We start from the raw sequence: 26792 nt of genomic DNA on the forward strand, positions 1-26792 counted from the left end.
ATTTGATCCACCTCAGGGAGGTGGTTTAAAAATTTGCTCCGGAGCAAATGCTCATTTGCGAAGCAGCACCGATGTAAATTTGCACGTGTGAACGCAACTGAGTCAAATTTGCTCCAGAGCAAATGCTTGTGAAGAGTACGTATGGCGAGAATGTGTTGCTTTCGTGCTCTGTCGGACTTCCGTCATATGTTTGTTTAATAACGACACAAGACTTGGCTGGTAACATCTTTCCTTTTGTAGGAGACTGGGCTGTCTCAGAGTTGTTTGTGTAGTTTGTTCCTTTGTTTTGTGTTCACAACCCCCGCTCCCCATATAATTTATTTCGTGATTTCCTCTCTTGATTTTCTGTTTGGCGCATTAGTGTTTGCTTTTCTGAGTGTCATTGAAGTCATCTTTGATTTACGTTTTCGTGGGCGGTTACTCTTGAGCAGAAGGCACGGAGACCGAGAAGGAGAAGGACGTGCCTGTCCAGTAGTCGCTTGAGTTGTGTATACGTTTTAAAAAGAACCAACACGACAGCTCATTTGTTTTCCATCGTTTTGCTCCGCTGCAGAAACTGCCGTGTGAACGCAAGTGGGGCTGCACCGACGCTGTGTCGGTGCTATCACGCTCAGCGGCTTTGTACGTGTGAACGCTCCACACAATTTGCTGCGGTGCAAAATATATCGCAACAAAATACATCGGTGCAGCGCCGGAGCAAATGTGTGCCGTGTGAACGGCCCAATTGTCAGGTGGCCGCGGGAAAATATCCAATTTGTATGCCTGTGCGGTCTTTCGCCCAGAAAGTAATCATGAAGTACCCTCCCATACCGCTAGGGAGTAGCAACAGCTAGCCAATTGCCTTGTGTTTTGACAAGAGACAAGCAAATTTGTGACGCATGAATGCAGGACGACGGCATAACAATAAATATGAAAGATGAAAAAATAGTTTTCTTTGTGTTCATTTGATTCCAATTCAAGCCGTTATAAAATCATTCTTCAATGTTAAAAACGGTTATAGCAACAATATAACACGTTAATTGTTAAAATAAGCGGGGGTGGGTTTCACATTTTCAGCTAGTGGTGTGCCGCGAGATTTTTTTTCAATGAAAGGAGTGTGCCTTGGCTCAAAAAAAGTTTTAAAAACACTGCTCTAGGCTATGCTGCGGCCAATGGACGCAACACTACGTGCAAAAAATATATATTTTTTAATCACACAAGCTAGCCAGGAGTCGAATCCATCACCTGTTGTTTTGCAGTCTGACGTGCTATCTATTGCGTCACTTGCTCCACAAACATCGCTTTGTGTTCCCATATGGAGGAATATTCCGGTCCCAAATGATGAAATAATCCCTATTCAATCAACTGACAATGAAGAAGTCCAGGAGGCTCTTTGCACATGGCGGGACCCACATATAAACCAGAGTTGCTATGGATTACCTCGGGTATTAACCACGGCCTGAGATGAGAACTGGCAGGCAAAAGTTCCTATCGCTCTTGACTATGAACGGAGAGGCGACGGAGAATGCTTTGTACAAGACATGTTTGTATTTGAAAGAGAGTGTCTGCGGCAACAACATGCAAAAAATAAAAAGCTCACATGAACTAGCCAGACATTTCCACATTCTTGGCACAATGTTTTTGCATGAGTCATATGGATAATATCATCACATTTGTAACAATGTTCATTCACCACGGCGTTGTAGCAAAGGTGACACTCAAATCCACCTTCTTCATCCTCTCAATCTCCGCTCTTGACGCTCGTACACATTTTCGCAAGCTTAACATTTCAATCCCCCTTTCTGTGACACCATCTTGCATTCTGCACATTGTATCTCGGGTCCCAGCTTGGATTCTACGTCTCCATCTCTAATGATGCGAAGGCTTGGTAGATAGAGCAGCGAATGGAAATTGGCTGCTTTGGTAGGCACCCAGGATGTTGGAGCCATAACGTCCCGGGTAGTTAAAAAACCCAAGTTGTTAGTTGAGAACTGTTCGTAGCCTTCTGGCACACCCAACACTCCTGGGAGGTTGTTCTCGAGTTGTGGCTGCTGCTACTACTACTATGAGTAATAAAAAGAAAAATACATGTTTTCAAACATTAACCCATGACAGTCACTACTTATGAATTGTGGTTCAACCAAATTATTTAAAAAAACCAAAATACAGGCCTCGACAAAAATTCATTTTGAGGCAATCAAACCCTGCACCTCTCAGGAGGTAGATTGGCACACTCTACATCTATCTTAGTGATTTCCCATCTTAATTGAGTAAAGGTACACATTTTAAGTTCGGGGGCTGGAAAAAATCAACCAAACAAAAATGTCACAAAAAGTCAATTATATACTTTCTGCTATCTAATACAAAAGATTTTTTCATTTTCTGTCAGCCTCTATAAAACACTGATAGAGATAAATAGATGAACAAAAATATGATTTATGATTTAATTAAAAAAAAAACATTCTTGGGCCAATTAAGTAAAATGTGATAATTTCTTGTGGCACACAAGTGCTCTTACACTAAATATACCTCAGCACTGGTTGAGAATCACTGATCAATTGACTACCTATCTATTTGCCAGACCCTGTCTCTATATACCGCAAATAGTGGGGTCCACTGCACGCAAATATATATTGTAGTGGGCGGCCCGGTAGTCCAGTGGTTAGCACGTGGGCTTCACAGTGCAGAGGTACCGGGTTCGATTCCAGCTCCGGCCTCCCTGTGTGGAGTTTGCATGTTCTCCCCGGGCCTGCGTGGGTTTTCCCCAGGTGCTCCGGTTTCCTCCCACATTCCAAAAACATGTGTGGCAGGCTGATTGAACACTCTAAATTGTCCCTAGGTGTGAGTGTGAGTGTGAATGGTTGTTCGTCTTTGTGTGCCCTGTGATTGGCTGGCAACCAATTCAGGGTGTCCCCCGCCTACTGCCCGAAGACAGCTGGGATAGGCTCCAGCACCCCCCGCGACCCTAGTGAGGATCAAGCGGCTCGGAAGATGAATGAAAGGATGAATGAATGTTTGTTTGTTGTTTATTTAGATGTTGTCTTCATTAGCATATTTGGAATTGGATTAATCCAAAAGTACAGTCATACATTTTAAAGGTAATTGTCTCAATCCTGTCTATGGCTATATAAACATGGAACCTACCAAAACAAAGCCAAGAAGACTTTTTTTTCACCACACAAAAAATTTCTTTAGTCATCTGCAGTAGAACATAGGCAAAACATTTGTTTTGTCAAAATAATTTTTTTTCGCTTTTATGACAACTCAAACATGAGTATTTTTCAGAAAACAAATGAAAAAGCCATTGAATGATTGCGGAAAAAATGTTCTTTCGAGTACCAATTTACATTTTTTAAATTTACCAAAAATCGATGAGCATCGTGTGCATACAGTGGTGTGTATTCAAATGTGAGAATGTGCATGCGTGTGTGAATGTGAGAAATTTCACCCCAGGGGCTTTCAAGGGCACACGACAGGATGCACACACACCATATTGTAGAACACACCGCGACATGGTGATATTTCTTTTTTGAACAAAGCCAATGATAAAAGTCAGTTCCAAAAATGTTTTGAGTTCATCCACTGAGATGTAGGATTGTCCCGGTCAGCACGATGCCAGCGAAAATCAGCCATCTGCTCCCTGCATGACCTGCACTATACATACGCAAAAATGGCCATAAAAATATATTTGCTTCTTTGAAAGTGAAGTAAAGAAAAAAATACTTTCACCTTTCCTTGCCCTGCCAACAGGAGTAATGGGAGTGATCCTCCAGCTGGATCCACAACCTAATGAATGGAAATATGCACATTACCAAAAAATACTTTTCTGTTGTTGCAGGACATTTTCTGCACTTCACACTTGCATTTAGACAAGTTTACACTGACCATTCGTTCCTTTTGCACGCCATCCAATGTTGCATCTGATCTATCACTGATAATTTCTTTTATTCAGCTTTAGTGTGGACTGCTTTCTATAACTCCACATTACGGTACATAATTCATATGTACAGTACACACAAGTAGTGGCAATAGATGCCATATGCAGTGTAGCATCTGCATGTGACATGGGCTGATGGGAGTGTGAAAGGAGTTACAAAATTTTGCATAGGTTGCATGTGTCACGTTGAGCCCGAGGCGATGAGAAATCGCCTCGTGCACAACAGAAAAAAACGAGGTGGATCCCCGGAAAAGCAGACAACGAAAAGATCTTGTGAGAAACAAAGGGTTTTAATAAAGAACAAAAGGAGCCGGAACAGGGAAAACGGTAACAGAAAACGCTGGTCAAATAAGGACCAGGAAAAATAAGGAAGACAACCGAAAACGCTCGCGAAACGATAAAGGGCGAGGAACTACCGAGATAGGAGAACCGACGATAACAATTTGGTCACAATACGAAATACGCGAAGGTAGAGGCCGTAAGGCAATAGGGCAGCGAGAAATTGTCAAGCGACGAGATTAGCGAATAGAGAGCAATGGCACGGTAAGGAATTCTCCGGCAGTGAGATGACTGCCGGAGTCGCTTAATAAAGGCAGGTGATCAGCCCGAAATTACGGACAGGTGTGCCGAACAGGCGGAGGGAAAAACCCGCCACCTGCTGGCGAGCACGCGACGTGACAGTACCCCCCCCTCAATGGACGCCTCCCGGCGGACTACCCGGTTTGGACGGATGAGCAGTGTGGAAGTCGCGCAGAAGGGACGGGTCAAGGATCCAGGAGCGAGGCACCCATTGCCGCTCCTCCGGCCCGTAGCCCTCCCAATCGACCAGGTACTGGAAGCCCTTGCCCCTGCGCCGAGAGTCCAGGATGGCACGAACCGTGTACACAGGGTCCCCGTCGACCACCCGCGGGGGCGGCGGCGGAGCGGGAGGGGGCGCTAAGGCGCTGGCAGACACAGGCTTGAGCAGGGAGACGTGGAACACGGGGTGGACCTTCATGGAGGCCGGCAGCCGGAGCCTGACCGCGACAGGGCTGACGACGGCCTCGACCTCGAACGGGCCAGTGAATCGGGGCCCCAGTTTGGCAGACGAGCCGGCCAGGCGAAGATCCCTCGTTGCCAGCCACACCTTCTCTCCCACCACATATGAGGGCGCCGGGCGCCGACGACGATCAGCGATCTGCCGGTTCCGGGACGCAGCGCGGGACAACACAGCCCGGGCCTCCCTCCACACGTGATGGGCCTGCTTAAGGTGGTGCTGCACGGAAGGGACCTCCACCTGCCCCTCCTGGGACGGGAACAGCGGTGGCTGGTATCCGTAGGCCGTCATGAACGGCGATCTGCCTGTAGCGGAGGAGACGAGAGTGTTGTGGGCATATTCCACCCAGGGCAAGTGGTCGGCCCAGGATGCCGGACGGTGGAGACAAACACAGCGGAGGGCCGCCCCCAGATCCTGGTTGGCGCGCTCAGCCTGTCCATTGGACTGGGGGTGGTATCCCGAGGTCAGGCTGGCCGTAGCTCCGAGGGACCGGCAGAACCGCTTCCAGACGCGGGACACAAACTGGGGACCCCGATCCGACACGATGTCCGCCAGAATGCCGTGGAGACGGAAGACGTGCCTGATGAGGAGGTTGGCGGTCTCCAGCGCCGACGGCAACCTGGACAAGGGCACAAAGTGAGCGGCCTTGGAGAAGCGGTCCACGATCGTGAGCACGACCGTCCGGCCCCGGGAAGGCGGTAGGCCCGTGACGAAGTCCACAGCGATGTGAGACCACGGGCGAGGAGGAATGGGCAGCGGCTGGAGCAGTCCCGCCGGAGGTTGATGTGACGACTTGCCGCAGGCGCAGGAGGTGCAGGCCTTGACGAACTCCGTTGCGTCGCGGCGGAGCTCCGGCCACCAGAAACGCTGGGCGACGAGCTGCACAGTCCGGTTCACCCCGGGATGACACGCCACCTTGGATCCGTGTCCCCACTGCAGGACCTCCGAACGAAGGGCAGGAGGCACGAACAGCCTCCCCGCTGGGCACCCTGCTGGCACCTGCACCCCCACCAGGGCGGACTGGATCCGCTGCTCAACCTCCCACTGGACGGCCCCCACTATGCACTGGGTCGGGAGGATGGTCTCCGGGGAACGGTCCCTCCCCGCAGGTTCGTGGAGCCGGGAATTGGCGTCAGGCTTAGTGTTCTTAGACCCGGGGGAGTAGGTGAGGACGAAGTCGAACCTGGTGAGGAAGAGGGCCCACCGGGCCTGACGGGCGTTAAGTCTCTTTGCGGAGCGGAGATATGCAAGGTTCTTATGATCTGTGTACACAGTAAAGGGTTCCTTAGCCCTCTCGAGCCAGTGCCGCCACTCCTGTAAGGCGGTCACCACAGCCAACAGTTCCCGGTTGCCCACGTCGTAGTTGGACTCGGCGGCACTGAGTCGACGGGAGAAGAAGGCGCAGGGGTGCAGCTTCTGGTCGACTGGGGAGCGTTGGGACAGCACCGCACCCACCCCTGAATCCGAGGCGTCCACCTCTACGACGAAAGGGTGGTCAGGGTCAGGATGTTGCAGTACCGGGGGACTAGTAAACGCCGCCTTAAGATGAGCGAACGCCGCATCCGCGGCAGGGTCCCACTTAAAAGGGATCTTGACCGAGGTAAGGCGGGTTAGGGGAAGCGCCATCTGCCTGTAACCCCGGATAAAGCGTCTATAGAAGTTGGCGAACCCCAAGAAACGCTGCAGTTCCTTGCGGTTGGACGGGACCGGCCAGTTAGTGACCGCACGCGTCTTAATGGGGTCCGCCCGTAGCTTGCCCTGTTCTATAATGAACCCCAGGAAGGAGATGACGGGAACATGGAACTCACACTTTTCTGCCTTGACGAAGAGTCGGTTCTCGAGCAAACGTTGTAGCACCAGCCGAACATGTTGCCGGTGCTCATGCAGTGAACGAGAGAAAATTAAAATGTCGTCAAGATAAACGAAACAGAAAATGTTAATCATGTCCCGGAGCACGTCATTGATGAGGTTCTGGAAGACGGCAGGTGCGTTAGTGAGACCGAAAGGCATTACTAGATATTCGAAATGGCCCAGGGGGGTCTTAAATGCTGTTTTCCACTCGTGCCCCTCACGAATACGGACCAGATGGTAAGCGCTTCGTAAATCGAGTTTGGAGAATACCGTGGCAGATTGCAGTGGAGCGAAGGCGGAGTCTATCAGGGGTAAGGGGTATTTGTTCTTTATAGTGATCTCGTTCAACCCCCGATAGTCCACGCAGGGTCGTAGAGACTTATCCTTCTTCCCCACGAAGAAAAAACCCGCCCCTAACGGTGAGCGCGATGGTCTGATGAGACCTGCAGCGAGCGAGCTGTTTATATATTCCGTTAACGCCTCACGCTCGGGCCGGGATACCTGATACAGCCGCGAGGTCGGCAACGGGGCGCCCGCCTGCAGGTCTATCGCGCAATCGTAGGGGCGGTGTGGGGGCAAGGAGCGCGCGCGATCCTCGCTAAAAACCTCCCTAAGATCCCGATAGCACTCCGGCACTCCGTCAAGGCAGATCTCCTCGGGGGGCGTAACGCGTTCGTGCCTCCCGACGGCTGACTGTAGGCAGTGCTGGTAGCAATAATCGCTCCAGCTATCGATAGCGGGGCGCGCCCATGAGATCACCGGGTTATGCGTCTGCAGCCAGGGTAATCCGAGGATGATCGGGGCGTTCCGGGACCGCATAACATAAAAACGGCGATGCTCAATATGATTACCGGATAACAAAAGTTTTAGCGGCTCCGTTCGATGTGTTACCACCGCCAGGAGACGCCCATCCAGATCACGCACCCGCTTCGCAACAACCAACTCCTCTAAGAAGCACCCCAGTTCGGACGCGAGATTAGTGTCCATCAAACAGTCATCTGCTCCTGAATCTACCAGGGCCCGAACCCGTCTTGACCGGGACCCGCCGAATACCTCCGCCTCGAGCTCGAGTCTATTGGGGTGTCCTGGTCGCTTGTCGACTCGCCTAGACTCGGAGGGTGACGCGCGAGGTAGTGACTCACAGTAATCGGGAGGAGCGTGGAAAGACGATCCCGGATAGCTGGTTGTGGCGCGGGAGGGTGGTTGTGCGCCGTCAGTTGTAGCATGGTCCCGGCGACGGCGCCTTCCTTCCTCCGCACCACCGTCCTTGCCGCCCAACTGCATCGGCTCCTCCGCGCTTGCTGTCTCCCGGCCCCGGGAGTGCTCGCCGTACCCCCGATATTCCTCACGGTACGGGAAACGTCGAGACGGGTACCGATCACCTCCTCGCTCCCGGCCCCGTTCCCTCAGGCAATTGTCCATCAGGAGGGAGAGGTCGATCAGCTCCTCCAAGTCGGTGCTGTGATCGCGAGTAGCCAGCTCGTCCTTGAGTTGCGTGTTGAGACCCCGGCGAAACAGTCCACACAGGGCCCGATCGTCGTACCCGCTCTGCGCGGCCAGGATCCGGAACTCGATGGAGTAGTCAGCGACCGAACGCCTTCCCTGCTGCAGGGCGAGCAGCCGCCCCTCCGCCTCTCTGCCCCGCACGGGATGGTGGAACACCCGACGGAAGGCTGCCACGAAATCAGGATAGGAGGTGCGGAGATTCGGCTTAGCGTCACTGGTCGCGATTGCCCACGATGCCGCCGGACCTATCAAGAGACTCATGATATAAGCCACCTTGGCGGCGTCAGTGGCGTAGGCGGACGGCTGTTGGTCAAAAATGAGCGAGCAATTGTGTAGAAAGTGTCCACACTGCCCGTGCTCACCCCGGTAACGAGGGGGATGTGGAAGCGAGGGCTCCCTCGATATAGTGGGGTACGAGGAGGGCGCCTCCGGAGTGGTAGGACGAAGACCGGAAGGGTGTCTTCGTTCCTCCACCCGTTTTAAGCGAGGTTCGAAATCATCGAACCGGTGAGCCAGCATGGAGACCGCGCCGCGGAGTTCCGTAAGGGCTTGGCTGTGCTGGCTCATTTGCTGCTCTTGTCGAGCAAGAGCGGACAAGATTTTCTCGACGTCGGCGGGATCCATGGTGGCCGGAGAATTCTGTCACGTTGAGCCCGAGGCGATGAGAAATCGCCTCGTGCACAACAGAAAAAAACGAGGTGGATCCCCGGAAAAGCAGACAACGAAAAGATCTTGTGAGAAACAAAGGGTTTTAATAAAGAACAAAAGGAGCCCGAACAGGGAAAACGGTAACAGAAAACGCTGGTCAAATAAGGACCAGGAAAAATAAGGAAGACAACCGAAAACGCTCGCGAAACGATAAAGGGCGAGGAACTACCGAGATAGGAGAACCGACGATAACAATTTGGTCACAATACGAAATACGCGAAGGTAGAGGCCGTAAGGCAATAGGGCAGCGAGAAATTGTCAAGCGACGAGATTAGCGAATAGAGAGCAATGGCACGGTAAGGAATTCTCCGGCAGTGAGATGACTGCCGGAGTCGCTTAATAAAGGCAGGTGATCAGCCCGAAATTACGGACAGGTGTGCCGAACAGGCGGAGGGAAAAACCCGCCACCTGCTGGCGAGCACGCGACGTGACAGCATGTTTGCTCTTACCCATTTTGTCCTTTTGTGGGGGCTCAGGAAATTAGTCTCCGCTGCTCTGAGCTAAGCCAAAAGGGGAAACATTCCTCATTAGAGTCAGGATCAGCATCACTAAAACAATCCGAGTCCCTGTCTGATGTAACCTCAGTTCAAAAATACGGTTGAGGTTGTCCCACAATTGCCGCGTGCCCCCCTCGATCGATGATGTGTCTACCTCGACACCGCTCGCCCCCGATGCGTCAAGGAGGCTCAGGAGAAGAGCACCATATAAAATGATGCACACTTTCAGCGTCGCATGAGGGGGGGTCGGGAACCTATGGCTCGTGAGCCAGATGTGGCTCTTGATTGCATCTGGCTCACAGATAAAACAAAATATTCTCGCTTGTTTAATCCATCCATCAATTTTTCACTGCTCATGTCCTATTCAGGAGCAATTTTAATTGGATGATACTGGCCTACGTAGGGCATTGCTGTGGAAACCGGTATATGTCCCCTTTTGAATCTGCCCGCTCGGTCATTTGCTCAAAGCTAACCCTTCGATGAATAAGATGGCCATGCTACGTTTGCATCAAAATACCCTGCGAGAGCACTTTTCCAGTTTGCATCAGCCCATCTCAGATGATTTAGGCCAGGGCATTGAAAAGCCAGCGTCATTTTTCAATGTTGTTTATAAATGGCTTTTGCTTGGCAGAGGAGAGTTTTAAGTCGCACTTACGGATGGAGCACAGTGTATTTACTGACATTGGTTTTCTGAAGTGTACCTGAGCCCATCCATGTGGTGATATCTTAGCAATGACATTGTTGGACACCAACTTGTGTTCTCAGTGATCGCGGAAATACATGGACCAAGTAGGTAATCCCATCGTGCGCAATTTACTGCATGGCACAGCATCGAATTACAAACAATAACGCTAGGCTAATAACAACAGCCTATACATCTTCCCGTTCTTCCAGTCACGATGGGTCTCATCTTCCAGTCCATGTCCAGCTATTCAGGCACAACATTTTTGCATCCTGCATCTGGCTCGTACATGGATGGTCCAAAATACATCTTGCCAACAACTTCCTCTTCCTCCAACTCTTCAAACACTTGGATCGCCTCAGATAAGTTTGAAACGTCGCTTTCCAAATCAATTTCTGACTGGCTTTGTACACTTTCCATTATGAGCCCCGCTTATTGTTGTCTTGAAGTGACGTCACACCTCCGGGTTTGACGCTCGCCAGGATCTCACTTCAGGAAAATTATTACTTTGTCAAATTTATGAAATATAAATTATTTTTGTAATAGTTTATTTAATGTATTCTGTTTAATTAATTAACTTGATATAAAAATATTTTCTTTGGGATTTTCAAAAATTACTGCACACTTGACCTTTAGATGTACTTCCACCTCATTTTGTGATACCCTGAAAGGCTAAGGAGCAGCAGACAGGACTCGACCTCATGCAAACTATCAAGGTCGTGAAAGCAAACAAACATGGAGAGGGAGAGTCCGACAGAAAGAATATTGCTTTTTAACAGTTTTAGTATATCCAAAAATAAAAAAATAATTAGCATTTGTGATATTAGTATATTATGACATTATCGGCCTGGTTATTACATTTGCAAAGTGTTTTTTGTTTACCAGGCCTATGATGTAATATTCAACCAATGACCTAATAAATTTCAGTTAGTTATTAAAATAAAAAGTTATTAATGTTGTTGCCCAAAAGTTAATGCGTGAGACAATTTTACCTGGGTGCCGAGGGGGAGGCAGTCGAAAGTAATTAAATATTAAAAATAACTCATTTTATTCAAACTATGTAGAAAACATAAGGAACATTTGAGTGATTCATTGCCAACTGCCTGGGGTGACAAATGATGGGTCAAGGCGTTTGGTAAGAGTGTGTCTGCGTGTTTCGGTTTTGTTCATGTTTGGGGCCGTTCCGGCTATTGCTCATCGTGGCACGCATGGTTGCGTGCATATGCGCGCATGTGCATGGTCGGGCGGCCGCGTGCGTGCCTGTGTGCTTGCACGTGCACGATCGGATCCCGGAATCAAACCCCAGTGTTCAGTTAATTCCGTTTTTCACGGCCCTCTGAATAGGGATTGTCGGATCACTCTTTCTGTACTTTTTTGATACATTTATTGGAACACTTTGTAGCAGAAGTAGTCATAGTAGTAGATGAAACAGAAGTAGTTGCAGAAACTGTAGCAGTATCAGAAGTAGGTAATAACCTAAAGCACACATAAATGCAGTTAAAAAAAAATGAATACAGTAAATATTCCCATCCCCGGAATTCTATGGAAAGGAATATCCTTCGCCCGGAATAAAAATTTATACATTTACATTTTGACTACGATATTACGTGTTACCGGAAGTTGCGTAAGTGGAAATTCCACTACCCGTAACCCGGATGGAGGTGTAATGCCGCGGGAGCTTAAATACGCAACGCCCACCCGATGCGACGGAACAGACTGAAGCTGAAACAAGTTTTCACTTCGCGGTTTTCGATCATCAGATTCTAAACGACGATGTGTAAGTGAGTTTTTATTTCCGTGCGTTTTACTGTAATTGTGAATGATTTTAACTTTATTCACTTAGGTCCTGGAGAACGCGGCACTAGCTTAAAAGCAGCACCCACTCGACATGACCGAAGAAACGTGTTCTCTTCGCCGTTTTCATTCATCAGATTCGAAACGAAGACGTGTAAGCGACTTTTTATTGGCGTGAGTTTTACTGTAATTGCGAAACATTTTAACTTCACTTACGTCGTGTCGATCATCGCATGAAGAACTGTTAACGTCTGGAGCGGAGCGAGTGAAATGCATCCGTTTGAGCGAGGCTGGACACAAAGTTAAAAAGATCCAGCAGACACTTGGAGTCGGAAAGACGCAAATTTACAAAACTTTAAAAAAAAACAAGCCACCATCCAGCAAAGAAGCAATGCAAATGACAATAAAAATCCTTCAGTATGCACAAGAATTACCAGACATCAGTGATCAACGGGACAGTTTTCATGCAACTAGCAAGAAAACTGTATGACACGCAGGCAAACATTGTCATAAACCAAAGAATGCATCCAACAAAACAATCCAAAATACACATTTTTTTTCCCCCAACACAGAAAAAAATAAACATTAAAATACCGCGTTGACACAGTCCAGGCTGCTAATTGACACGTGAACTGCACCGGTGCAGTTTAGACTGCATCGGCTGCTAGGCACAGTCCAAGCTGCGGCACTTAGTCCAGGGGGAGTCGACTCAGTGCAGCAAAAGCCCGCACAGTGTATCCTAAGGAAGTGCGTCTGGCGACACGATGCCGATTGCCGAAACAAGCTAGACCCCACCCTCGCTCGAATAAAAATATATGTTTGGGCAATACGGAAAACACACTGATTATCAGAGAAAATGTGTCCGTCTGACTTCTAGCGTCATGCCGGTTGTCATATAATAGGCTATTATTATATGAGAAGTGTTTTATGAACGTTTGTACTGTACGTCATACTCTAGTTGATTGAGAGGTCCCGCCTCTAAGGGGGGGTTCCAGAAAGTGACAGCGAGTGAACACACCGCATGTTTGATGACTCTGCCACGTTGCTATTAAAAGTCACACCGCAAGTACGTGCTCGCGCGGACAGCTGAGAGCAGCAGACTATCGACTGCTGAGTGCTGAGACGCGCTTCACTTGAGTGACGTTGCTACAGTACGTGCATATTATGGAGCAGCTTCCGCACAAATACAAATTGTCCGCCGCGTAGAGCCATTTTGATCTCCTTTTGGAGAATAAGGTATTCATTAAAATCTCCTTGTCTCACCAAGTGCCTCTCGGATTTTTGACATGTCTTATTCCATTGTGTGTGTGTCTTCTCCACAACAGGGGAAATAGCATGCATTCAACGCAACAGACAATTTAAAACACTAGAGCATCTTATTTTTCTAAATCAAAATTTGTTAAGACAAAGCCCACAAGCATCCTCATTCACATGAATTTCACATTATTGAAACACATTGAATGATACAATAGGAATGCATGGATGTGAATGATATTGTCATGGGTCAATGTCATCTTTATTGTCAAATATGCTTTGTGCAGCATAGATGAAATTTCTTCCTCTCAATCCTCAGTGCATAGATGCATGTAAACATGCTGTGCATTAAACACACGCAGCTAAGAAAGGATAGCAGCTACACTGTATAAAAAAAGACATGTAATCTGAACAGTATAGACAATATAAACAGCATAAACAACAACATAAACAATGGCGCTTGTGGCTACACTGAGCTTTTAACTCATTCAGTCCCAGTCTTTGGGTAGAGTGAGGTAGTGCATTGTATACACGTCATCATCAAATCAGTTTGTTCAGTCTGTCAAGTGGGTTGGCTGCAGGGATTTTGAAGGTCCAGCAGGTGGCAGTGGTCAGCGACACAGTATCAGTACAGTATCAACACAGTGTGTCATTGTGTCGACACGCCTCATGAGGCCTCATGGACCCATCACTACGATGCGGCAAACATAAAGCACAACGTACACAATGCAAAGCAGACAAACAAAGCAACGGATCATCATCAAATCCAAAGCTAACTTTAGATATCTGGTAAAGAAAAGTATACGCGTAGCTTACCATTGGGCCATGCAGACGATGAAGTGAGTGTATTCACTAATGTAACATAATGCGATGCTGCTTTTTATACGTCGCGCGAACGGTCACCTGTCATTGGCAGCCCCGCCCCTCTTAAGGCGCCTGGTGAATCCAACACCCGGACATTTGCACTGTGGAGCGGACGTGCTAACCAGTTGGTCAACTGGAACCTTAATATTATAGTGAAATAATATCTGTCTGACATTGTCACAGAAAATTATCCCTGTAAATGCAGAATTATACAATACAATACAATACAATACATGCTGATTTATATAGCGCTTTCACAACAGCGGCAGCTGTAACAAAGCGCTTTACAAAACAGTTAACATAAAGTAAAATAATAAACACAACACATAACATAAAACACGGACAGTCGTGCAGTCCTAACCACTTTTCCGTCACACGCTTTGTTGTTTGAAGCGGTTTGAGATGAAAGAGGAGAGAATCAAAGTGTCTTTTAACCAGTGGATCAGAGACGTCATGCTCAAAATGTGCACACGTCGGCTACAAGCTAAGTTTCAAAGTCAACAAGAAGCTGTAGCATCCATTGACGATAAAAGAGATTGGTTCACTTCTCCTGTCCCATGGAAATCCATTTCAATTCCAAGCGGCAACTCACGGTTCCAAATACGCATCGGCACTCTTCGCCAACGCTCCTCTCTCCTCATCCTCAACTTCAGCGGCCATCCATCCAGCCGCACCAACGCCAACTGTCCAACAGCGCTGACATAGCCACTGAACAAATCGGGGTTGTGAAAAATGCTGCCCATTACTGGCGCAAAAAACACAAGCGCCCCAGGTCTATCCAGCACCGACAGTCAATGGCGCCGACATTCCTCCCAATCAAAATCTGTGCTGGTACAGGCGTGCTGCCGAGAAGGCGCAACCACCAAGCACAGATACTGCTCCTTTGACGAATGTCGTGGCCAAAAAGCGCTGAAAACAGTCCATATCAGGTCCACACAATGAAACAACAAACAACATGTGACAAAACAAAAGACAAAAACAGCAAAAAAGAACAAAAAAGAACAAAAAAGCAAGGCTCTTGAAGAGCACTTGCCGAAGGCTGCCTACTCGGGCGCCATCCAATGACAATTGATTGACAAATGAGAATTGTTGATACAGCTCTTATAACTGGATAAGAGGGTGCAGTTGAACCTAAGGTTGGAGTCATTAAATGCATGTTGTGAAAGAAATGAGGCATGTACTACAAAGTGTGACTGAAAAGTGTATTGCATCTTCATCCTGATCCCGTATTTGTAGTGTTAAAGTTGTTTCGGGGCAAAAAAAAAGGTGGGGCATCACATTTAGGTGGAATTTTCTTACCTCCAGTACACCTGCATCTCTGCATTGCGAATGAGTTCTCTGCTCCTTTGTATTCAGCATGGAAAACAACTCCAAACATTGTCGACGAAGCACTAAAAACACAGCGTTGAATTCCACTTTTTTCATTTCACTCAATTGTGATTGGTGTGAAAAATAGTGTCTTTCAACAGTGACCTGAATTTTCTGCTTGGAGGCACAGTGGTTCTTTTTCTCTCTCTTCAAGTTTCTGTGTCAGCATCTTGTTCTCAGTCAAGATTCTAATTCAAATCACAATGACAGTAAAGTTAGAAAAAGGGGCAATAATTAAAATGACAAATTAAATGACACTCATCTGACCTGCTGTATCTCTGCTCCCATAACTGCTCAGACGTCTTCATCTGCAATTTGTTCAAACTAAGCTCCCACTGCAAGCTGTTCACTTCCTTGAGCAGATGATGAATACATATTTACTCATTTTAACCAGAAATTATTGAGTGTTAATAAAGGAAGAATTCAGCAGTAAGATATCATGAACAGTGGTTTATGACTTATTTCTTCACATGGAATGCATATGGAATTTTGGAACTTGGGGGGGGATGGGGAACAAGTTTGTAAGAGTAATAAACAGTTTATATGTATATATATATATATATATATATATATATATATATATATATATATATACATATATATATATATATATATATATATATATATATATATATATATGTATATATATATATATATATATATATATATACATATATATATATATATATATATATATATATATATATATATATATATATACACAGCAATAAACAGCTATGCCCTGCCAGTGATCAGATACCCTGCAGGAATAATAAGGTGGCCAAAGGAAGAGATTCAGACCACGGACGTTAAGACCCGAAAGCTCGTAACCATGCATGGAGGGTTCCATCCCAAATCCAGCACCCTGAGACTGTACGCAAGCCGAAAGGAAGGAGGCCGGGGACTAGTGAGTGTGAGAGCCACTGTCCAGGATGAAACATCCAAGCTCCATGAATACATCAAGGAGAAGGCTCCAACAGATGACGTACTCAGAGAATGTCTCAAACAATGGGGAACAGAAGATGAGGCGCTGGAAGAGGGACCATCATGGGAGGACAAGCCCCTACACGGGATGTACCACCGGACCATAACTGAAGTGGCTGATCTCAAGAAGTCCTATCAGTGGCTAGAGAGGGCTGGCCTGAAGGACAGCACAGAGGCACTCATCCTGGCTGCTCAGGAACAGGCCTTGAGCACCAGAGCCATCGAGGCCCAGATATACCACACCAGACAAGACCCAAGGTGTAGGTTGTGCAAAGAGGCACCTGAGACGATCCAACACATAACTGCAGGGTGTAAGATGCTGGCAGGGAAAGCCTACATGGAACGCCATAACCAGGTGGCTGGCATAGTCTACCGAAACATCTGTGCGGAGTATGGACTGGAAACCCCAAGGTCAAAATGGGAAACACCTCCGAAGGTGGTGGAGAATGACAGAGCGAAGATCCTGTGGGACTTCCAGATCCAGACTGACAAGATGGTAATGGCGAACCAACCAGATATCGTGATCATAGATAAAGGGCAGAGGAAAGCCGTTGTAGTGGATGTAGCGGTCCCAAGTGATGGAAACATCAGGAAGAAGGAACATGAGAAACTCGAGAAATACCAAGGGCTCAGAGAGGAGCTGGAGAGAACCTGGAAGGTAAAGGTGACAGTCGTGCCTGTGGTGGTCGGAGCACTCGGGGCAGTGACCCCCAAACTAGATGAGTGGTTGCAACAGATCCCTGGAACAACATCGGACATCTCAGTCCAGAAATGTGCAGTGCTGGGAACAGCAAGGATACTGCGCAGAACCCTCAAGCTTCCTGGCCTCTGGTAGAGGACCCGAGCTGAATGAGGGACGGACACCACCCGAGGGGTGAGATGAGGATTTTTTTTTTTTATATATATACTCAGTTGGTATGGCATCGGTTTGGCATACGGGGAGACGGTGGTTCGAATCCTGCTTGGGGCAAAAATGAGCACATAACACCATCCAGTGTGGGTCCTTGGGCAAGATCCTTCACGCTAATGCCTACCTCATACAATGATGAGAGACAATAAAACGAATGACATGCCGGCTCAGACGTCGCCCGGCCAAACAAGGTCTGCGTTAGATGCTGGGGAACCAGAGCACCTTGATGAAAAATGGGCTACTGGAACAAAGCGGAGATGGTCGAGATGCGATAACATGGCTCTGTTGGAATGCTACTACTCAAGCAACCCTAGTCAGAGGGGTTACATGCAGAGAATGTGGGCTAAATGGTTACTTCGAAACCCACAGTCACGGTTGACCACGAAACAACTAGTAGCTCAGTGTTCCAACATCCACAAACGGCAACTGCTGTCACAACTTGAGATTGATGAGGTACAACGCAGGTTCCATGGTGAAGGGCCCCAGGCTGCCAGATCAGAGGAGGAGTTCATACAAGAGATTGGGAGGCAAGCCCCAAAGAATGCAGATGATGAGATTGGGTGGCCAGCCCCAATGAATGAAATGCTGAGCGAGGCAGCAACTGACCTGAAAGCTAAGATCATGGCGAGAATGAAAGCTGGGCAACCTAGAAACCGATTACAACGGCTATGTGAAGTACCATCTGAAAGTCTCATGGAAAGTGTGAATGCAGCACTGAGGGCGATACCTACCGTAACGATCACAGAAACCAATGAGCTGATATACGCTTCAGCATCAGTGATCCTGGAGACTCTGGGCTATAAGAGCAACCATGGAAGCCATGAGATACGTTACCCACCATGGAAAAGACGGTTGGAGGCTAAGATCAAGGCGGCCCGGAAAGATGTGAGTAAATTGACGGAGGCCCAGAGAGGTGTGATGAAAAGGCAGATAGCCGAGAGGTACATCCAGATGACCATACCTGAAGCACTCAAAACTGCCAAACAAAGGCTCCAAGCCTTGTCCAGTCGCCTAAAGCGGTACAAGAAAGAGAATGAGGCCAGACGAATAAACAGGCTGTTCGCAACACAACCTGCGAAAGTGTACGCTCAGTGGCAGGGTCCTAACAACAGAGCTGACCCACCAAGACTGGAAACTGAAAGGTACTGGAAAGGCATATGGGAGAAGGAGGTTGCACATAACAGCAGCGCAAAATGGCTGGTGACCCTGAGAGAGGAACACAGCAACCTCCCTTAACAGAACCCAGTTAACATAACAGTGGCAGACATAAAGGAAAGAGTCTCAGATATGAAGAACTGGACAGCACCAGGCCCGGACATGGTCCACACCTACTGGCTAAAGAAACTCACAGCACTCCATGAACGCCTAGCAGTACAAATGAACCAACTGCTGAGGGATGGGACTCACCCAGAATGGCTAACCGAAGGGCGAACGATCCTGATCATGAAGGATCCCTCGAAGGGTGCAGCCCCATCCAACTATTGGCCAATAACCTGTCTCTCCACAACATGGAAGTTCATGTCAGGCATCATTGCAGCTAAGATAAGTGGACACATGGATCAATACATGAACAAAGCACAGAAGGGCATTGGTAGATATACCAGAGGAGCCAAACATCAGCTCCTGGTTGACAGAACAGTCGCACAAGACTGCAGGTCCCGACATACCAACCTGTGCACAGCTTGGATTGATTACAAGAAAGCCCTATGACTCGATGCCACATGGATCACTGAATTGCTTGGAGTTGTATAAGGTGAACAGGACCCTAACCTAAGAGCCTTCGTTGCGAACTCGATGAGGTTGTGGAAAACCACACTTGAAGCCAATGGCAAGCCACTTACCCAAGTGTCCATCAAATGTGGCATATACCAAGGTGATGCACTCTCCCCACTGCTGTTCTGCATAGGACTGAACCCCCTAAGCCAAGTAATCACCAAGACAGGCTATGGATACCGCCTCAGAAATGGAGCTACAATCAGTCACCTCCTCTACATGGATGACATAAAGCTGTATGCTAAGAGCGAAAGGGACATAGACTCCCTGATCCTCACAACCAGGATCTACAGCAGCGACATCGGAATGTCATTCAGGCTTGAGAAATGTAGTCGGATGGTGAATAAGAGAGGAAAGGTAGTCCGCACTGAAGGTGGGGGGGGGGGGGGGTCTCACTCCCTGAAGGAACAATAGCAGACATTGAGGACAGCTACAAGTATTTTGGTATACCACAAGCAAATGGTAACCTCGAACTGGCAACAAGGAAAGCGGCTACGGCCAAATACCTCCAGCGAGTGAGGCAGGTCCTAAGAAGCCAGCTCACTGGCAAGAATAAGAGACGGGGAATAAACAGCAACCAGATACCCTGCAGGAATAATAAGGTGGCCAAAGGAAGAGATTCAGACGACGGACGTTAAGACCCGAAAGCTCGTAACCATGCATGGAGGGTTCCATCCCAAATCCAGCACCCTGAGACTGTACGCAAGCCGAAAGAAAGGAGGCCGGGGACTAGTGAGTGTGAGAGCCACTGTCCAGGATGAAACATCCACGCTCCATGAATACATCAAGGAGAAGGCTCCAATGGATGACGTACTCAGAGAATGTCTCAGACAATGGGGAACAGAAGATGAGGCGCTGGAAGAGGGACCATCATGGGAGGACAAGCCCCTACACGGGATGTACCACCGGACCATAACTGAAGTGGCTGATCTCAAGAAGTCCTATCAGTGGCTAGAGAGGGCTGGCCTGAAGGACAGCACAGAGGCACTCACCCTGGCTGCTCAGGAGCAGGCATTGAGCACCAGAGCCATCGAGGCCCAGATATACCACACCAGACAAGACCCAAGGTGTAGGTTGTGCAAAGAGGCACCTGAGACGATCCAACACATAACTGCAGGGTGTAAGATGCTGGCAGGGAAAGCCTACATGGAACGCCATAACCAGGTGGCTGGCATACTCTACCGAAACATCTGTGCGGAGTATGGACTGGAAACCCCAAGGTCAAAATGGGAAACACCTCCGAAGGTGGTGGAGAATGACAGAGCGAAGATCCTGTGGGACTTCCAGATCCAGACTGACAAGATGGTAATGGCGAACCAACCAGATATCGTGATCATAGATAAAGGGCAGAGGAAAGCCGTTGTAGTGGATGTAGCGGTCCCAAGTGATGGAAACATCAGGAAGAAGGAACATGAGAAACTCGAGAAATACCAAGGGCTCAGAGAGGACCTGGAGAGAGCCTGGAAGGTAAAGGTGACAGTCGTGCCTGTGGTGGTCGGAGCACTCGGGGTAGTGACCCCCAAACTAGATGAGTGGTTGGCAACAGATCCCGGGAACAACATCGGACATCTCAGTCCAGAAATGTGCAGTGCTGGGAACAGCAAGGATACTGCGCAGAACCTTCTAGCTTCCTGGCCTCTGGTAGAGGACCCGAGCTGAATGAGGGACGGACACCACCCGAGGGGTGAGATGAGGATTTTTTATTTATTTATTTATTTATTTATATATGAGAGCTGTCAAACGATTAAAATTCATTCATTCATTTTCCGAACCACTTTTAGCCTCATTAGGGTGCTGGAGCCTATCCCAGCTGTCTTCGGAGAGTAGGCGGGGGACACCCTGAACTGGTTGGCCAGCCAATCGCAGGGCACACAGAGACGAACAACCATCCGCGCTCACACTCACACCTAGGGGCAATTTTCAGTGTTCAAACAGCCTGCCGTGCATGTCTTTGGAATGTGGGAGGAAACCGTAGTGCCCGGAGAAAACCCACGCAGGCCCGGGGAGAACATGCAAACTCCACACACAGGGAGGCCGGAGCCGTAATCGAACCCACGACCTCTGCACTGTGCACTGCACTAACCATTGGACCACCGGGCCGCCAACGATTAAAATATTTAATCTAATTAAAAGTGCAACTGTCATAATTAACTCAAATGAACAAAAAAATTAATCGTGATTACTCACACATTTTTTATCATTTCTGAATTTCCTTTTACACTTTTTGTCCTATTTTTCCTCATTTTAATGCTCTCATCAACATGGAATCATGGATCAGTTTTCTCTGTGCCAAATGCAAATATTTACTGAAATAACAATTTCAATTTTCTATTTTACATGAAATTTTTTCACTTGGAGCAGTTATTCACACATAATCTCTCACACAATATTACTGTCCATCAACAACAGTGAGAAAAATATTTTGTCACACAACAGCTGCTTTAACAGCTTTTTTTATGAAATAAAAAACAGAGCAATATAACATTATAATGTGCACATCTAAGGTAAACTAGTGCTCAGCCAATGGTGGATTTAAACCATGGTTGCATACTTCGTTAATCTCAAGTTTGCTTTGAACACAGCAGTCTGTTTCTGTATGTTGAAGAATAACAAGACACAGGACACCAGTGTTCATCATGTGCCGCTGTATTCAAAACTGCTGGCCGTACAAACAAGTGCAAGCACCCGTGCTGCTGGGGCAAACCTTTCTGAAAGGAGGGGGGTGGAGGGGGGGGGGGGGTTCACTCCCCCTAACACAGTCGGGCTATGTTGATTGTGTTGGTCTTGTGCGGAGGTCTCTCTACGGTTTTGTGGAGACCTCATTTCGAATGACTACATTTGGTTCGATGACAACACTGGAGACGTTTTATTTTCGCTAGGTCGCAACCAATGCAGTGCACTGTCACTGTCAGACGAACACAGAGAAGCTCCACCCGCTCTATTTATATGGACACAGAACACTGTAATCTTCCACACAAAAGAGTTGCAAACAAGTTACAATCGCGTCAGTGGCATACATCGTATACCTGTATGATACAGAGAGAGAGAACAGATAACTTTGGTCTTGTCAGTGGAGCAATCTGGCAACTTTTTAAAAGTAAACTTTCCATTCATAAACTCTTTAAGTATCCGTTTTCGGTGTCTCGTGCTGCCGTGGTTGGCAAAACAGACATGGGCATGGACTATATAGCAGCTGGATAGCTCAGTTGATAAGGCATTTGTTTGGCGTACGGGAGACGGTGCTTGGGGCAAAAAATGAGCACATAACACCATCCAGTGTGGGCGACCTCATACAATGATGAGAGACAATAAAATGAATGACATGCCGGCTCAGACGTCGCCCGGCCAAACAAGGTCTGCGTTAGATGCTGGGGAACCAGAGCATCTTGATGAAAAATGGGCTACTGGAACAAAGCGGAGATGGGTGAGATGCGATAACATGGCTCTGTTGGAATGGTACTAATCAAGCAACCCTACAAAAATGCAAAGAATGTGGGCTAAATGGTTACTTCAAAACCCACAGTCACGGTTGACCACAAAACAACTAGTAGCTCAGTGTTCCAACATCCACAACTGCTGTCACAACTTGAGATTGATGAGGTACAACGCAGGTTCCATGGTGAAGGGCCCTAGTCTGTCAGATCAGAGGAGGAGGTCATACCAGAGATTGGGAGGCAAGCCCCAATGAATGAAATGCTGAGCGAGGCAACAACTGACCTGAAAGCTAAGATCATGGCGAGAATGAAAGCTGGGAAACCTAGAAACAGATTACAAAGGCTATGTGAAGTACCACATGAAAGTCTCGTGGAAAGTGTGAATGCAGCACTGAGGGCGATCCCTACCGTCACGATCACGGAAACCAATGAGCTGATATACGCTTCAGCATCAGTGATCCTAGAGATGCTTGGCTATAAGAGCAACCATGAGATACATTACCCACCATGGAAAAGACGGTTGGATGCTAAGATCAAGGCGGCTCGGAAAGGTGTGAGTCAATTGACAGAGGCCCAGAGAGGTGTGATGAAAAGGCCGATACCTGAGAGATACATCCAGATGACCATACCTGAAGCACTCGAAACAGCCAAACAAAGGCTCCAAGCCTTCTCCAGCCGCCTAAAGCGGTGCAAGAAAGAGAATGAGGTCAGACGAATAAACAGGCTGCTCGCAACACAACCTGCGAATGTGTACGCTCAGTGGCAGGGTCCTAACAACAGAGCTGACCCACCAAGACTAACAGCAATGCACAATATCTGGTGACCCTGAGAGAGGAGCACAGCAACCTCCCTGAACAGAACCCAGTTACCATAACAGTGGCAGGCATACAGGAAAGAGTCTCAGATATGAAGAGCACCAGGCCCGGACATGGCCAACTGCTGTTCTGCATAGGACTAAACCCCCTATGCAGCCAAGTAATCACCAAGACAGGCTATGGATACCGGCTCAGAAATGGAGCTACGATCAGTCACCTCCTCTACATGGAAAGGGACATAGACTCCCTGATCCACACAACCAGGATCTACAGCAGCGACATCGGGATGTCATTCGGGCTTGAGAAATGCAGTCGGAATGTGACTAAGAGGGGAAAGGTAGTCCACACTGAGGGGGGGGGGGGGGGGGGGGGTCCTCACTCCCTGAAGGAACAATAGCAGACATTGAGGGCAGCTACAAGTACCTCGGTATACCACAAGCCAATGGCAACCTCGAACTGGCAACAAGGAAAGCGGCAACGGCCAAATATCTCCAGCGAGTGCGGCAAGTCCTAAGAAGCCAGCTCAATGGCAAGAATAAGACCCAGGTAATAAACAGCTATGCCCTGCCAGTGATCAGATATCCTGCAGGAATAATAAGGTGGCCAAAGGAAGAGATTCAGACCACAGACGTTAAGACCCGAAAGCTCCTAACCTTGCATGGTGGGTTCCATCCCAAATCCAGCACCCTGAGACTGTACATAAGCCGAAAGGAAGGAGTGTGAGAACATCCAAGCTCCATGAATACATCAAGGAGAAGGCTCCAACGGACGATGTACTCAAAGAACGTCTCAGACAATGGGGAACAGAGGATGAGGCGCTGGAAGAGGGACCATCATGGGAGGACAAGCCCCTACACGGGATGTACCACCGGGCCATAACTGAAGACGATCCAACACATAACTGCAGGGTGTAAGATGCTGGCAGGGAAAGTCTACATGGAACGCCATAACCAGGTGGCTGGCATAGTTTACCGAAACATCTGTGCGGAGTATGGACTGGAAACCCCAAGGTCAAAATGGGAAACACCTCCGAAGGTGGTGGAGAATGACAGAGTGAAGATCCTGTGGGACTTCCAGGTCCAGACTGACAAGATGGTAATGGTGAACCAACCAGATATCGTGATCTGGTTGGTTCGCAAATAAAGGGCAGACGAAAGACGTAGTGGATGTAGCGGTCCCAAGTGATGGAAACATCAAGGAAGAAGGAACACGAGAAACTCGAGAAATACCAAGGGCTCAGAGAGGAGCTGGAGAGAGCCTGGAAGGTCAAAGTAACAGTTGTGCCTGTGGTGGTCGTAGCACTCGGGGCAGTGACCCCCAAACTAGATGAGTGGTTGCAACAGATCCCGGGAACAACATCGGACATCTCAGTCCAGAAATGTGCAGTGCTGGGAACAGCAAGGATACTGTGCAGAACCCTCAAGCTTCCTGGCCTCTGGCAGAGGACCCGAGATGAATGAGGGATGGACACCACCCGAGAGGGGGGTGAGACGAGGATTTATTATTTTTTATATATCTATTCTTCTCCCCTAGCCATGCATTTGACATGAGGGTTTTTGACAAGACTTATTTTGGAGCTGTGGAGGGTTTACTGCCTTCTCTTATCAGCTTTCTCATCTATTTGTGGGTTGAAGTGTGCGTCGATGTAGTCCTCAATGTATGGTTTGATACAGCTGGCTATAAATGAGGGCCGATAGCCAAGTCATCTTTACTCCCTTCACTTCGATGCAGCAAGTGCAGATTCGGCTTCAATCTCTTCTTTAAAAGCATTCAGTGTTGCATCAATGTGGGTTCGTTCAACTTCCATGTCAATTTTAAGTTGAGCATACTCAGCTCTTTTGCGTGCAGCCTCCGCCTTGTAGGGAGGGCTTGCACTGAGAGTCATCCATCCATCCATCTTCTACCGCTTATCCGGGGCTGGGTCGCGGGGGCAACAGCTTTAGCAGGGAAGCCCAGACTTCCCTCTCCCTAGCTACTTCTTCCAGCTCTCCCCGGGGGATCCCGAGGCGTTCCCAGGCCATCTGGGTGACATAGTCTCTCCAGCGTGTCCTGGGTCTCCTCCCGGTGGGACCTGCCCGGAACACCTCACCAGGGAGGCGTTCAGGAGGCATCCGAATCAGATGCCCAAGCCACCTCATCTGGCTCCTCTCGATGTGGAAGAGAAGCTGTGCCCCTCCCGGATGACCGAGCTTCTCACCTTATCTCTAAGGGAGAGCCCGGACACCCTGCGGAGAAAACTCATTTCGGCCGCTTGTATCCGGGATCTCGTTCTTTCGGTCACGACCCATACCTCGTGACCATAGATGAGGGTTGGAACGGAGATTGACCAGTAAATTGAGAGCTTCGCCCTTTGGCTCAGCTCCTTCTTCACCACGACAGATCGATACAATGTCCGCATCACAGCAGACGCTGCACCGATCCGCCTGTCAATCTCTCGCTCCCTTCTGCCCTCATTCGTGAACAAGACCCCAAGATACTTAAACTCCTACACTTGGGGTAAGATCTCCTCCCCGACCCGGAGGGGGCACTCCACCCTTTTCCGACTGAGGACCATGGTTTCAGATTTGGAGGTGCTGATTTTCATCCCAACCGCTTCACACTCTGCTGCGAAACGCTCCAGTGAGAGTTGGAGAGCCCTGTTTGAAGGAGCCAACAGCACCACATCATCCGCAAAAAGCAGGGATGCAATACTGTGGCCACCAAAACGCTGCGCCTAGAAATTCTGTCCATAAAGGTTATAAACAGAATCAGCGACAAAGGGCAGCCTTGGCGGAGTCCTACCCTCACTGGAAATGATTCCGACTTACTGCCGGCAATGCGAACCAAATTCTTACATTGGTGGTATAGTGACCGAACAGCCCGTATCAGGGGGTTCGGTACCCCATACCCACGAAGCACCCCGCACAGAAATCCCCGAGGGACACGGTCAAACGCCTTCTCCAAGTCCACAAAACACATGTAGACACACCCTCTGGTCACCCTTTTTAAAAAGAGGGACTACCACCCCGGGCTGCCAATCCAGAGGCACTCTGCCCGTTGACCACGCGATGTTTCAGAGGCGTTTCAACCAGGACAGCCCCACAACATCCAGAGCCTGACTCAAGGCCATTGAGGGACTCCGGGCGGATCTCATCCACCCCTGGGGCCTTGCCACCGAGGAGCTTTATCACCACATCGGTGACTTCAACCACAGAGATAGGGGAGCCCACCTCAGGATCCTCAGACTCTGCTTCCTCCGAGGAAGGCGTATTGGTGGAGTTGAGGAGGTCTTCGAAGAACTTTGCCCACCGGTTCACAACGTCCCGAGTCGAAGTCAGCAGCGCCCCCATCCCCACTGTACACAGTGTTAGTTGTCCACTGCTTCCCCCTCCTGAGACGTCAGATGGTGGACCAGAATTTC

At 48.5% G+C, this 26792-nt stretch overlaps 1 protein-coding gene across 1 annotated transcript in view; it reads right to left on the reverse strand.

Annotated features, from left to right (window-relative positions):
- Positions 1-556: 556 nt before the first annotated feature.
- Positions 557-26792, reverse strand: part of rad17 (RAD17 checkpoint clamp loader component) — a 155434-nt gene continuing 129198 nt past the window's right edge. The window contains exons 19-24 of the mRNA XM_052068405.1: positions 15744-15829; positions 15582-15664; positions 15408-15499; positions 9467-9517; positions 3709-3765; positions 557-3633 (exon numbers count right to left, since the gene is read on the reverse strand). Of these exons, the coding sequence (XP_051924365.1) occupies positions 3532-3633; positions 3709-3765; positions 9467-9517; positions 15408-15499; positions 15582-15664; positions 15744-15829 (471 nt within the window). The 3' untranslated portion in view covers positions 557-3531. The remainder of the gene's footprint in view (positions 3634-3708; positions 3766-9466; positions 9518-15407; positions 15500-15581; positions 15665-15743; positions 15830-26792) is intronic.

Source organism: Hippocampus zosterae, chromosome 6 (assembly GCF_025434085.1).
Source record: "Hippocampus zosterae strain Florida chromosome 6, ASM2543408v3, whole genome shotgun sequence".
Classification (NCBI taxonomy): Eukaryota; Metazoa; Chordata; class Actinopteri; order Syngnathiformes; family Syngnathidae; genus Hippocampus; species Hippocampus zosterae.